Source organism: Pteronotus mesoamericanus, unplaced genomic scaffold (assembly GCF_021234165.1).
Source record: "Pteronotus mesoamericanus isolate MK-2021 breed Mesoamerican mustached bat unplaced genomic scaffold, CSHL_Meso_final contig_68, whole genome shotgun sequence".
Lineage (NCBI taxonomy): Eukaryota > Metazoa > Chordata > Mammalia > Chiroptera > Mormoopidae > Pteronotus > Pteronotus mesoamericanus.
Window position 1 is genome coordinate 29,601,096 of NW_026555234.1, and position 14,398 is coordinate 29,615,493.

Consider the following 14,398-nt stretch of genomic DNA (forward strand, 5'->3'; position numbering starts at 1 on the left):
TTCTCCTGCTGCTACAACCCCCACAGGTTTTTACCTCCACAGGTTCTGAGGCTTCCTTTTCCCACATTGGAACCCTGGGTTGCGTGGTCTGTCTCACTCCCCAGCTGTTCCTCCCAGCTTATCCCCACACAAATGTGGGACCACCGGTCCACCAGGCACCACTTTGTCACGTGTCCTCTCTGCCCCGGCTGCCCATCTCCACCCCTCTTACTGGTCTGGATGAGTGTTTCTTCTTTAACTGTTTGGTTGTCAGGCTTCCATATAGTTCCATTTTCTGGCATTTCTGGTTATTTTTTGTTTTTAAATTTGTTGTTGTCTTTCTTTAGGTTGTGCAAAGAGGCAAAGTGTATCTACCTACACCTCCATCTTGGCAGGAAGTCCTTCTTTACTCTCTCATCTATTTCATTTGCTGCTTTATCCCTAATGTGTACAGTCAGCACTCCATAAATATTTATTGGAGAAATGAATGAGTCACATTCAAAGGATAATTTGGTGGCCTGCTTGGAGTAAAGCTATCAGTAGCAAAGTGGGGAGCAGGCCCATCAGTACCAACTTAATGGACCGTACAAGAGCTCACGCCATCCCTGCTCACTTGGTCAGCAAATTCTGCACATGCTGTTTAGTCTTGAAATAATTTCCACGTAAGAGGAAAATGTCAGTAAAATTCCTAACGTATGAAAACCCTGCATTTAAATGTCTCGCTTAAAGGCCAAGAGCAGGGTGTCACCCTTCGAATAGAGAAAGTTGAGGAAATACCAACAGATAAACGCAGCTTAAATTAAGATGGGTGTGAATACTGTTAAACCGCACAAACAGCCCTGAAAGAGAGTATAAAATTCTCTCCTTCTAACCAACACGAACCTGATTCTCATTAATACTTGGCACACTCACCAGGGCCCATGGGATAGAGGATTGACAAATCACCAAAGAAACGTGCAATTGTTAAATTGCTTTTGCAGCTGTTTTGATTTTTGCATATCATGAAATGACACTTTCAATATAGATCTTTGAATGAACTGAATCACAAATGTTAAATTTAAATTCTAGCCACATCCCCGCAATACCAAGCAATTGTCAAGGAGAAAAGTCAACAAATGACTCCACTAAGTTTGATGAAATACATGTGCTGTAGACACTGTCAGCGACATGACAAGGCATTTTCAGAAAGACTTGAGCTATCATGGCTTGACCCGTTTGCTTTACATCTTTGTAAAATAAAAGTTAACATGAGCTATCTGATGGTATATTACCCACACTTGGAGCCTTTCTGACTCATAAAATGGAACCTTACTTACCACTGATATTTTATGCATAATGCCAAAAAGCATCCCGGGTCACCTGTTGCCTGAGGGCGGAAAGGAACTATGACACAGCTGCCTACTCAAACAGTCAGGGGCCAGCACAGATGTGGCTGAAGAGACCGCTGTTACCAGGGTAGCAGGTAAGATCAGGGGAGTAAGTGGCAAATGACTTTCAGAATATTTATTTGGTAATAGTGAACAAAGCCTATCTTTTTCCTTTGCTAACTGATGGATGGATACGTGTGTGTGTGTCTATACACACACACACACACACACACACACATATAAAAATTATGATTATAAAAATTTTTAATTCTGTCAAGATTTCATTTTTTCCCAATATGACATAATAGAGTTCTTGAGACACAGATAAAATCTTTTGTAAAATAACTTAGCAGTATATAATTATTTTCCATTTAGAAAAAATAATAAAATGAGCTTATGTTGACTTTATATTATTTCTGAATTCTTCAAAAAAAATGTTTTAAATCAAGTTATATTTCCCAATTGGTTTTTTAGACGATTTCAGGATTGCCTCTATATGGGATATTAGCACATACTGTCTGATAAAATAACATATTTAAGAACACATTAAGCCTTCCAAAATTACATTAGAGGCAGACAAATGTGTTTCTTTTTTTACTGAAACAGTATCAGTAAAATTCAGCTCAAAAATAGTGTGGCAATATAATAATGTGCCGTAGTAGAATTTGTGAGTATAAATTGAATGGTGAGGGAGAGGCTTTACAATCCTCGTACAGCAGACACTTGTAAAATTTTTCATTCCAATCACCACGTCAGCATTCATCTCCATTATATTAGGGGCCTCTTTAGTAATATGATGGAGTCAGAAGAGGAAAACCATAGCAATTGTGTGTTTGAAATGACAGGACATTTTTATGGTAACTTTAATAATGAGAACTGGAGTGCAGGGTTATTTTTCCAGGAAACTCTTCTGCTTCTAAAAGGATGTCTAGGGCATTTATAAGAAATCGACAAATGGCGCCTTCCAAAAAGAAGATTTTAAATATCTCTTGTTTCTTTTAACATTTTTTTTCTTCTTCGCTAGTGGCTAAAGCAAAAACATGCCTAGGACTTTTATTTACCTATCAGGATTTCAGCAAAAGCAAAAGCTTAAAAGATGAACATAAGGAGAATGGAAGACAGCAACATATCAGAGTTCCAATCTTGACTTATTATCACAATTTTAGAATCAAAACTCACTGAATTAAACGTGAGAAACACGGTGAGACGGGACAGATCTTAACAGATCAGAAGTTTTATTTTTCCACCACGAATGGTTTAATTCTGAGCACAAGCCAAGGCACCTTAGACACACAGGTGTTCTAAGCAGATAATTTAGTTCCTCTCCAAGGTGATAGACTAAATATTTCCTTAACATTTCTTAGGAGAGAGCTTGAGAGTCAAATGGAGAGAAAGGGGGATTTGGGTGAAGGGTCCCGATTTGCACACCCCACATGGCAAAGCAGAAGCCCTGCAGTTCATTCAGCCCATCATTTCAGAAGGCAGCAAGGTGCCCATCTGTTGTTACAACATACTCTCCACGGGGTGTCAACAGAGCCCACCACAAACTCCCACTGAATTCTCTCATTATTATTTCCAATGCAAATATAAAATATCCTTGAGAAAAGTTATGGTAAATTTAATCTTTTCTTTTCATAAGTTTTTAGAACTCCTTCAATCAAGTGCCATGGGCCACTATGTATGAACCCACCCCTAATTCAGGAGAAAACTAATTTACCAAAAGAGGCTGGATTCCTTGGTGAAATGTCTCCAGGGAGTTCTCATCAGTCGGTATTTATCTGGTCATAACAACTCATCATTTCCTGAGACAACAATTCCATTTGTAGATAAATTTATTATCCACAAAGTTCTTACTTTAGTTAAATCAGAATTTATTTCTCTGTGGCTTTCAATCATTTGTTCTCTCTTTGCTCCATGGAAGCATATAGAAAAAGTATGTGGCCCTCTCTTCCGGGCACGTCCCGAAACACCCGAGGATGACCACAGAGCAGGTCATCCTCTGGGTCCCCAACTGATCTTCACATGAACAGATTTCGATGACACATGATCTTGGTCATTGCTCCCTTGACATTTAAAAAACGTTTTTTTCTGCTCTTTATCTAAACCTTACATCTAAGATTTTCAACTATCATTGACTTAAAGTCTTTTTAACTGAGTTCACAGTAGTCAACATTAAAAAGAAAGCACTGAGCCCCCAAGCAAAACCTCAGGAATCACTTAGTGCTTCCTTATCTATTAGGTCCAGGATTTTGACAGCTTGAGAAGAGCAAGTTACTATATTTTAGCTGATTCTTCTGCCAACTGAAGCTCATTCAGAAAGAAGCTAAATCATTTCTGGGAATATTATCCAACTCGCTTTAAAATTGTAATTTATTTTATGTGGATAAAATTTGATTTATACATGAACTTTCAGGAACATATCAATTATACTAAGCAATGTACAACTATAGTCAATATATTTTGAACTCCCATTTACCTAAACATTTAGAAGTGCTCCCTAAATGAAGTCTAGTTATTTATTCATCCATTCCTACAAATACTTATTAAGCACGTGCTATGTGGTGGGCACTCGTCGGAACACTGTGTATACAATGATGTACAAAGTCAAATTCCCTGCCATGTGGACTTTGTAAAGTAAGACAGATGACCTACAGACAAGCAAAGAGGGACACAGCCAGGCTGCAATGAAGTTAACAGGAGAACCATGGACCATGGTCAGAGCAGGTTTCTCTGCAGAGGTGTCTTTTGAGCAGAGAGGTCTTAGAGTGACAGGATAGATCCTTAGAGGTGAAGGGAACAGCATGGCCGCTGAAATGAGAAAGACGTTAACGTTTTTGAGAAATATTTAGTAAGATCAGTGCGGCTGGGTCAGAGTTGATGATACAGAGCCAGGAAGGCTTCCAAACCATGGCAAGGAGTTCAGCTTGTAATCTATGTCTAACGGAAAGCCCCAGAGAAAGGAGAGGCAGGGGAATGACATCATTTAACTTGTGTTTTTAAGTTATCACTTTAAGAACTAAGTAGAAAAGTAATTAGAAGGTAGGAAGAGTGAGAAATATATGCAAATCTCGCATCTTTGAAAGAGGTGATGAAGTTTATACTCTCCCAGAAACTCACATAGCATCTTTGAGTATATCAGTAATAGTACTTACTATTTATGGGGAAGTTACTGTGTGCCAGATAGTATAGACCATGTATGAGCACTTTATTTAAATAATTGTTTAATACACACAAACATACTGGTAATGATATTGTCAGAATCATTACCAAGATGAGGAAACTGCGGGTCAGCAAGGCTAACTAAAGCCCCAACGTCTTAAGACTGACAACTGGCAGAGTTATAGTTTGAATCAGGTTTCATCTGCCCCCAATCTTTCAAGTACATTCTCTGAAGTTTGCTAGATAAATTCTCTGATCTCCAGTGAACATCCTTATTTGGGAAAAAGTACAGTGCTTTTGAAAAGGATCATTTGAAGAAACACATTTGATCCTCCTAACAATATTACATGTAATGAGTACAGTACAGAGATATAATCTCTAATCTCTAGTTATCTAGCTAGTAGAAATTTTTAAATTTATTTCCACAAGTATTAAGAATTTCTGCTAAGTAGCCAGCAGCAAAGGGGAAAATCAATAGCAAAACATGTCAAGTGTTTAATGTTAAGGCCTCATTACATGTGCAGAGTTTCTCTGAAAAGTATTAGATGTGAGTACAGTGAGGATAATCAGCATGGTCCCCTGGGTGTCTTCTAGAAGCAAAGCCAAGGCTGGACCTTCCAGGCCCAATTAAGCCCCTCCCAAGTTTTGATAAAGTTATAGACTTATTATTGGGAAAGGGTGATGGTTACACATAAAAAGCATGGGCAGCAACACTTGCTTCCTCTTTAAAATGCAGAGGCCTTCAAAGTACTGTGCCTATCAGGTCACCTAGAATTCTTTGTTATCCTCTTGGCCCACGAGTTGTAAATTTCTCTCTACCTGCTTGCTGGTATTTCTAAGCTATTGCTTCTAACACACATACTTTTAGGGTTACGCAAATGGTTTATCAGTTAAATCTCTACATTTCATGGATTCCATATAAGTTATACTCCATTTTATACTATATGATACACACATTTATTAAATGCAACCTAGTCTAAAATACACTTTTAAAGTTTATTGGTACATAATGTAATTTTAATGAGTATCTGAGGTCTCAAAGTCCTCAAGTTAAAACTATACCATTTATAAAACCCACTATATCTTTTTTATTAAATTTTAAATGTTAAATTTTTAATTTTAGCTATTTTCTCTGATGAAATATAAGCAGTTCTCTGTCATTTGAATAGCAGAGAAAAATAGTATAGAAGTATAGGCAATAGTATAATATAAGGAAAATTTATTTGACTTTAAAATTTGATATCTAAAGAGAATTTCAAAGCAGCAGAATATACATACTTTTCAAATGCACATGGAACCTTTTCTAAGACAGACCACATGTCAGGGCATAAAACAAGTCTCAGTAAATTTAAGAAGATGGAAATCACATCAAGCATCTTCTCTGACCAAAACGCTATGAAACTAGAAATCAATCACAAGGAGAACACTGAAAAACACATGAAGACATGTTATTAAACAATGAAAAGATAAAAAATGAGATCAAGGAAGAAATCAAATGATACCTTGAAACAAATGAAAATGAGGACACAACATTCCAAAATCTGTGGGACAATGGAAAAGCAATCCTAAGAGAGAAATTCATAGCATTACAGGCCTATCTCAAAAACAAGGAAAAGCTCAAGTAAACAATCTAATTTCACACTTAACAGAATTTGAAAAAGAACAGAAAACAAAGCCCAAAGTGAATAGGAGGAAGGAAATAATAAAGATCAGGGCAGAAATAAATGAAATAGAGTCTAAAAAAAAAAAAAAAAGACAAAGGAAATCAATGAATCCAAGAACCAGTGCTGGTTCTTGGAATTATTTTCCATTAATACATTTTATGTTTCTCAAACTTATTTTGCTTATTAAATTTAGCTTGCAGATCCCATGCACATCATAAGTAATAGTAGGAAGCGGTGGCCTAAAAGTGTAATTATAAAATTAAATATGATGATAAGTGTAATAACAAAAAAATAGCATAAGCACAAGCAGCAGAATATACATACTTTTCAAATGCACATGGAACCTTTTCTAAGACAGACCACATGTCAGGGCATAAAATAAGTCTCAGTAAATTTAAGAAGATGGAAATCACATCAAGCATCTTCTCTGACCAAAATGCTATGAAACTAGAAATCAATCACAAGAAGAACACTGAAAAACACAGTTTTCAGGTATCCTTTGCATAAGCACAAGTATGCAAAGGATACCTGAAAACTGACTGTAAATTATTATCTGTTACAACAGAAAATGGAAGACTCTCACATGAGAGCATTTCTCAAGATGAATCAGGTCACGAGAAAAACAGATTTTACCTAATAAGTGCCTGAAGACAGTGAACAGCTTAACTAGAACTTTGCAACTAATTTAATTAAGAGCAAAAATTGAATTACAATAAGGATAATCAAAATGAAGTTAGAGTTTTCTGGAAACTGAATGCACTCTCTTTCATTGTCTTATTTGTGCACACACATGAGTCCATAGAGAGATTAAAGCAAAGAGATATAAGTGAAATTGTTTCAAATTAAGGAGAAATGGAACTAAAATCCAGCTCCAGCAGCCATTAGTATTCTACTTAATTTTCTTATTTTATCTATCTATATCTATCTATCTATCATCTATCTATCTATCTATCTATCTATCTATCTATCATTTATTTATTATAGAGAGAAAAGGAAGGGAGAAAAAGGGAGAGCAAAACATCGATGCAAGAGAGACATCAATCAGTTGCCTCTTGCCCCTCTGGGGACCGAACCCACAACCCAGGCTTGTGCTGTGACAGGGAATCAAACCTGTGACCTTTTGCTTTGGGAGACAACACCCAACCAACTGAGCCACACTGGTCAGGGCTACCTAATTTTCTTTTAATCCATATAGTATCCTACATTTTTTCCAATCTTTTAATACTTAATATACATTATAAATACTTTTTATGCTCTCATTTTTATTAGCACTTCTTTTCAATCCACTATTTGATAACTATCGCTGACATCTATTGAGCTGTTTCTAAAAGCCGGACACTAATCCAAACGCTGTCTTTTAAACCTCGCAAGTCCACTTTACAGATGAAAAGGCTGAGGCACGTGGCTCCATACCTGCTTTCTCAGCCACTTCCCTATGCTCAATGGTGGCCTCAAAAGATGTGCCCATGTCCTGATCTCTGGAAACTCGACTGTGCCCTTATTTTGAAAAAAAAAAAAAAAAAAAAAAAAAAAGTCATTGCGGATGTAATTAAGTTAAGGACCTTGAGAAGATGAGATCATCTTAGGTTGTCAGGATGTAGGTTGTCCTACATCCAATGACAAGTGTCCTCATAAGAGACAGAAGAGGAGACACAAATGCACAGAAGAGAAGGCCATGTGAAGATGGGGCAGAGGCTGGAGTGATGTGGCCACAAGTCAAAGAACCCTTGCAACCACCAGAAGCTGGCAAAGGAAGGACATGCGTTGCCCCCAGTGCTGACCCCAGAATCCCCAGAGGGCACATGGCCTGCCAGATTTTGCCCTTCTGGCTTCTAGAAATCTGAGAGAATAAATTTCTGTTACGAAGCCACCCAGCTCATAGTAATTTGTGACAACAGCCCAAGGAAACTAATACAACCACTCCGTCATACTGCCACCGTTCTAGGAACATTGGGGCTTCTTTACTGCCACCCACTTTCACTCCTGGGAAAGCCCTAATGGAGCTTCTCTCTCATTGGGCCATGAAGGCAGCCTCTGCAGACGGTTCTTTCCAGCAAAGCATCCCTGGGATGCGGGCTCTGCTGATCGTTCTTTACTCACTGCTACAGTTCAGGCTCTACTGTTTCTATTCTACCTAGTTTTTTTCTGTGGCAATGCAGGCTTTTTACAGTCCAAATAATTAATGGCTTTGCCTGTTAAAAGCATATTTTTTACACTAATTAAATTGGTACAAATAACATAAAATCTATTTGCACTTGAAAATGCGTTTCAATCTAACATCATTACTCTGAAAACTTCCTAACATATCAATTCAGAAAGTAATTGTTATTATTTTAACACATGCTTTTAAAAGACATGCTTAGTATTTCAAATATTCCCTGACACACTCTTCATTGATTCACTCTCATTGAAAATCACCTCTAATCCTATTTGTTACTGGGCCGGGCAGTCCTGACCACCTGCATCCATCCTTCTCCTTCCTTGCCCTGCTCTGAGTGTCAGTGTTGACCGTGAAAATCACCTGCATCTCACCCATACCTGATTTAGATGAGGAGATATGGGACTTTTGAACTGATGATATTTAGATGAGATTTTGGATCTTATCTATTGAGCTCTTGTTAACTGCATGTCTTTACCCAATGGCTATGGGTGAGTTCAGTTGGTGGGAGGCCCTGGGAGATGGAAGGGCAGGAGGAGAGTGAGGTCAGGGGAGTTGTTCCTTCTCTCTCCCTGCCCCACTGCTGTGCTCCTCTGCCTGGGGCTGCAGCACATGGCCTGTCAGGAGACCCCTGACCCATACCTATAACTCTCTCCAGGGGCTGCCCGCCCTCTTCCGCATTCAAGTCTGGGGCGGTGGAACTGCATCCCCCTGTTGTGGGACCCTGACATCTCCCACCAGTTATCTGTTCTCTTAAGCCTAACCACACTTCCACGGTCTGTTCAGTAAACGCTTTCCATCACCCCTCTGAGTATGCTGTCTGTCGTCCACCAGACCCTCACGGCAATAGCTATTGAGTATCACAGCTGTCCGCATCAATATAACACGCCGAATAGTTTCTTTCCATAAATGAAATTATGCCAGGGTTTCAAACAATTTCTAGTTTAAAAGAATTACAAATGGCTATGATTGGTGTGGGTGTTTTTTGGGGGGTTTTTTTTCTCCTTTAACAGCAACAAGAAAATATGGTAGCTTGGGATAATTTTGTTCCTCTCAGACACTCCTGCTACAACTGACTCTTATCACTGAATGATTGTGGTTCCCAAATACCTGTCATCACCGTCACCAATGCATTCAGGGAAGGCAAGGCTACAGCCAAAAAGCATGATATGTTGATAGCAACTGAGGCGATGGAGGTACATGAAGAATTTGAGGAACGTCTCCATTTCCATGTTTTTGACAATTGAGAAGAGAGTTGTTGGCGTGGTATGGTAGGGCAGCATCTGACATTGGCTGTGGGTGATGTTCATGCAGGCACCTGCGAAGTCAAGATAATATATATAAATATAATATATTTATTAATATAAAGACGTGATTGTGAACATGGATTTATCTACAAGAATCTTCATCATTACATAGTTTCCAATTTTTAAACTGTTTTTATTTACTAATTTTGGAGAGAGAGAGGAGGGAGAGGGGGAGAGAGACAGAGACAGAGAAAAAGAGAGAGACAGAAAGACAGAGAAACATCGATTTGTTGTTCCACTTATGTGTGCATTCTTTGGCTGATTCTTCTATATGCTCCCATACGGGATCAAACCTGCAACCTTGGCACATTGGCAGAATGCTACAGCCAACTGAGCTACCTGGGCAGGGCAGTTTCCAGTTTTTAAACAATAAAAATCACCTAGGCATTCAACAATGGGGATTGGTTTAAAATATTATTGAACAAGCAACAGAATACTTTACTTAGATATAGGGAAGATACTTTAAAACATTTATTCATCTAGAATAATGCTTATAACATAATAAATAAAAATGGCAAGTCACAAAACAGTTTGTATACCAAATCTTGTTTTTAAAAATACATGATTATTCAAAAATTTCCCATCCTGACTATGTCAACAGTCTATGACAGTGGTCAGTCTAAAGCCTCTGGTTCCATTTTCTCACAGATGGCTCCTCTCCTGGGCACTACCACCTCCACATCCTTTCTTTCTTCATTCCATAAATTTGCATGGTTGGTCTGATATAAATCAAAATATTAATATGGGTCCAAATGGTGGCATTTTAGGAGACAGTTACATTGCATTGGCCAAAAAGTCCATTTGATTTTTTTATAAAATAAAAAACAAATTTTTCTTTTTCACCAATAACTTTACTGATTTAGGTCTTTTGAGTATGTTGGCAACCTCCCTCTTTTGACTTCCAGTGGGTAGAGGCCAGGGGTGCTGCTAAACTTCTTCCAATGCATAAGAGAGCCCCACAACAAAGAATTATTTGGCCAAAATGTCAACAGTACCAAGAAACCTGGCAAACCACTTTCAACGCGTTTAACTAGTCACAACACCTTTTCCATATACTGCACAAATCTTTTTTTGCGTTTGAGTTGTGTTTTTAACTTCCTTAAAATAATAAAGCGTAATATGCTGTAAATGTTGCACTGTTTTCTTCATCTTCAATATTAAAATGGCTGCACCAATTTTAATAAGTTTTTTAAAAATGCATGCTGATAAGACAGTTGTCCCATTACAACCTAACAAAACTGTTTCAAATGAAGTTAAAGACAACTAAGCATTCCTAGAGCCATCGTACAGAAAAAACTAAATGAACTTTTTGGCTAACCCAATATTTTTCTTTAGTCAATTCTGTATTCTTTTATTGATTTACATAAAGATTTATTAATTTTATTTAAAAAATTGAAATTTTGGTTATCATTTAAGCAGGCTACTATTTAAAAGCAGAATCTTCAGGCTTTGGAAACTCAGGAAAAATATTAATTTTAGTTATGTTGGGGAGAAGGAAAGCAAGAAGAGAAAGTTCAAGAAGAGAGGGAGCATCTCTTCTGATCGCGATATAATTCCCAAAGAAAAGAAGAGAAAAATCTTTCTCCCCAAGGCTAATTCCATTTTAATAAAGATAATGTTAAAAAGAAATAAGGCTGCATCCCTGATAAAATGGCCAGACTAACCCTTTGACGTGCAATACAGAATAAGTACACCCTAACACGGATGCCCAAACCTCTTTTCTGCTTCACTCATTCACATGGATCACCTCAAAGACCCTCTCATTGACTGCCCTCTCTGATCTACTTCTAAGTACACTGCCCAGTCACACATTTCTTACAAGCCTCTCTGACAACCACCCAAGTCCTACAGGAAGTCATTCCTTCAAATGACCAGATTGTAGCCATTAGCTCTAAGTGTCTTACACTTCACAAAAAGACACAGTTCCTCATTGTTATATAATATTTACCAATCACCCAAAATACACTTAGCTCAGTGGACATGATCAAAATATGATTTCCACTTTGAATGACAACCTGTGATGTGCAGAGCTTCTCTGTATGCTAGGTCCTAGAATAGACGTGGCAAAACATAAATCAATAAAGGCACAACACTTTTTTGGACCTCATCAAACTCAAGATACAAAAACAGTTAAGAAGGGAAAGAGATGAAGAAAAATCCAAATTAAAATATGCAGACAGAACTCAGACGCTTATATACATGAGTTTAGTTTTGTATGAATGTTGAGAGAGAGTCCTGGGCAAAGTTCACGATTATGACATTCAAGTCACCTAGTGAGGGAAATTAAAACACAGTTCAGTCTGGGAGAGCATAGTAGGTGGGGAGAACGTGCAGGAAGGAGACTTCAAAGTGACACAGCTGTGTGTATGGTGCTACAAGCAGAGAAGCTTGCTTGTAAGAGCTGAGAGCAAATTTTTCTCCATAAAAAACATGAAATCAGCTGTGGAAATTTCAGGCTTAGGAAAACATTTATTGAAAACAAACCTTGTGCCAGATATCAAAGCAGGTACTCAGATTCCCTCATTCATAGTTATCTCATTTTCATAGCCCGGTCACGTGATAGCACATCTATATTATATATGAGGAAATAATTTCAGAAAGACTAAGATATCTGCTCAACAGTGCACAGCTATTACGTGGAAATTCCAGATCTTCAAACCTATGTGTGTTCTGAGTAACTTCTGTTTGGAGTCACCTCAGGCTAATGAAAAGGGGGTTACTATGTTAAAAAATTATTTAAGATAAATCCTAATGGCCCATAAAAGGAAGAGGCTAAAAAGCATATAATAACATATCACAAGGTCTATATTTGTATTCATAGATAATATACCCATGTATACCGACCACATGTTATAATTTGTTTTATATTACATTGTTTTCTTTAGGAGTCATCTGCTTTGGGGTTTATATACTTGATGATGTAACATATTTGACCAAAAGGCTCATTTACCCCACTTAGCCAAAGAAAACACCAAATATGGAGAGATCATTTGAAAAAAATAAGATAGGAAAATCGTATTTTGGTGGGCTGTGCTATGTTCAAGACAGTGTGAGTTTCACAAAAGAAAAAAAAAAGTGGGCCCACTAAAATTGAAATTTTTTTAAAATTGTTTTTTAAAAGAAGATATTTCTCTCTCTAAATAGCAAATTCCCTTAGGGAAAAAATAACCTACACTTGGGTAATTATAAAATAATAGTGCGGGCCTTAAAAAATAAGTCTCAAAATAATTGGTATGACCATGAATATATTGTTTTATATCCATATAATGGTTTTCTAAAGTTTTCCACAGAATTGTCATATTATAAAATATTTTTAATAATACAATATATATTCTTGTTATCAATTAAGAAACTAAGGCTCACATAGGTAGGGAGATGATGGAAAGATGAACGGATGTATAGATAAAAAGACAGGTATGCAGACAAAAAATGATTTGCAGTGGGACACAGTTACAAAAGTGGACGAATACACAAGTCCTCCATCAAATTAAAAATAATGAAATATCAATTTTCTAAAGTACTTTGCTATATTTTTTCTAGTAATCTAACAAGAAACCTTGGTAACCTTGCTGACTTCATATGGACGATTGCACATTTAATTGAAGGGCTACTAAGTAAGAATTCCAATCCTTTGTATTTCTTTGGTATCAGTTGTTATTTCTTCTCTTTCATTTCTGATATTATTTATTTGGGTCCTCTCCTTTTTTTTCTTGATGAGTCGGCTTAAAGGCTTGTTGATTTTATTTATCTTTTCAAAGAACCAGCTCCTGGATTGGCTGATCCTTTGAATTGTTCTTTTTGTCTCTATGTCATTTAGTTCTGCTCTGATCTTGATTATTTCTTTCCTTCTACTTGCTCTGGGATTTACTTGTTGTTTCTCCAGTTCTTAAAGTTGTAGGGAAAGACAAATACCACATGATCTCACCTATAAGTGGAACCTAACCAACAAAACAAATAAGCAAGGAAAATATGACTAGCAACATTGAAAGAAAAAAGAAACCAACAGAGTCAAGAGGGAAGCGGGGGCGGTGGGCGGGGAAAGGGAAGGGTCAAGTCAAGGAACAAATATCAAGGACTCATAGACAAAGCCAAAGTGGGGAAGGACTGAGGGAGGGAGGTTGGGGAGGGGGCAGGGGAAAGCGGTGGTGGGAAGGTGGAGACAAATGTAGCTGAACAAAAAAATAAATTAATTAAAGCACTGAAAAACAAAAAAAGAATTCCATTGCGTCAAGAGGCAATATTTTATCAGAGCACAGTTGATTTGTCCTAATTTACCTAAATTGGCTCATTGAACTAAATTGCTTCACAGGTCTCCCTCGGGGATGCTTCTACATTTGTTTTTCTTACTTCTAGATCCTAAGAAATTGATGGGGTGGTAAAGGCCAGATCTCTGCACACAGCCCTTTCCAAAGGTTTGGAAAGAAATTCATGGCAGAGTTGGCTTTCTTCACTAGTTTCCCTTTTTCATTCCCCTCATCCAGCCTGTCATCAGTTTTGTTGCTGCTTCTCAGATGATATCTTTTACTCCCTCCTCTTCAGTTTAAATTCTAGCCTTTTTCTGATTATATATACCAGTTGGAGCCTTCTCACGTTCACCACTTCTACCTGCATATTTTTTGTCCTTAACATTTACTGAAAAACTGTCAACACCGGCATTGTTTTTGGTCCATTCACGTTAGCTCATTTGGCCTCCCCACAATTTACTAACTCTGCTTCACAGCTGAGGAAACAAGATTAAGGAATTTTCTGCAAGATTCATACAGC

The 14,398-nt window shown here is 37.5% G+C and overlaps 1 protein-coding gene across 1 annotated transcript in view; it reads right to left on the reverse strand.

Moving 5' to 3' along the window:
* CORIN (corin, serine peptidase) overlaps window positions 1-14,398 on the reverse strand; it is a 180,012-nt gene that overhangs the window by 113,514 nt on the left and 52,100 nt on the right. The window contains exon 4 of the mRNA XM_054582139.1: window positions 9,438-9,645. Coding sequence (XP_054438114.1) covers window positions 9,438-9,645 — 208 coding nt within the window. The remainder of the gene's footprint in view (window positions 1-9,437; window positions 9,646-14,398) is intronic.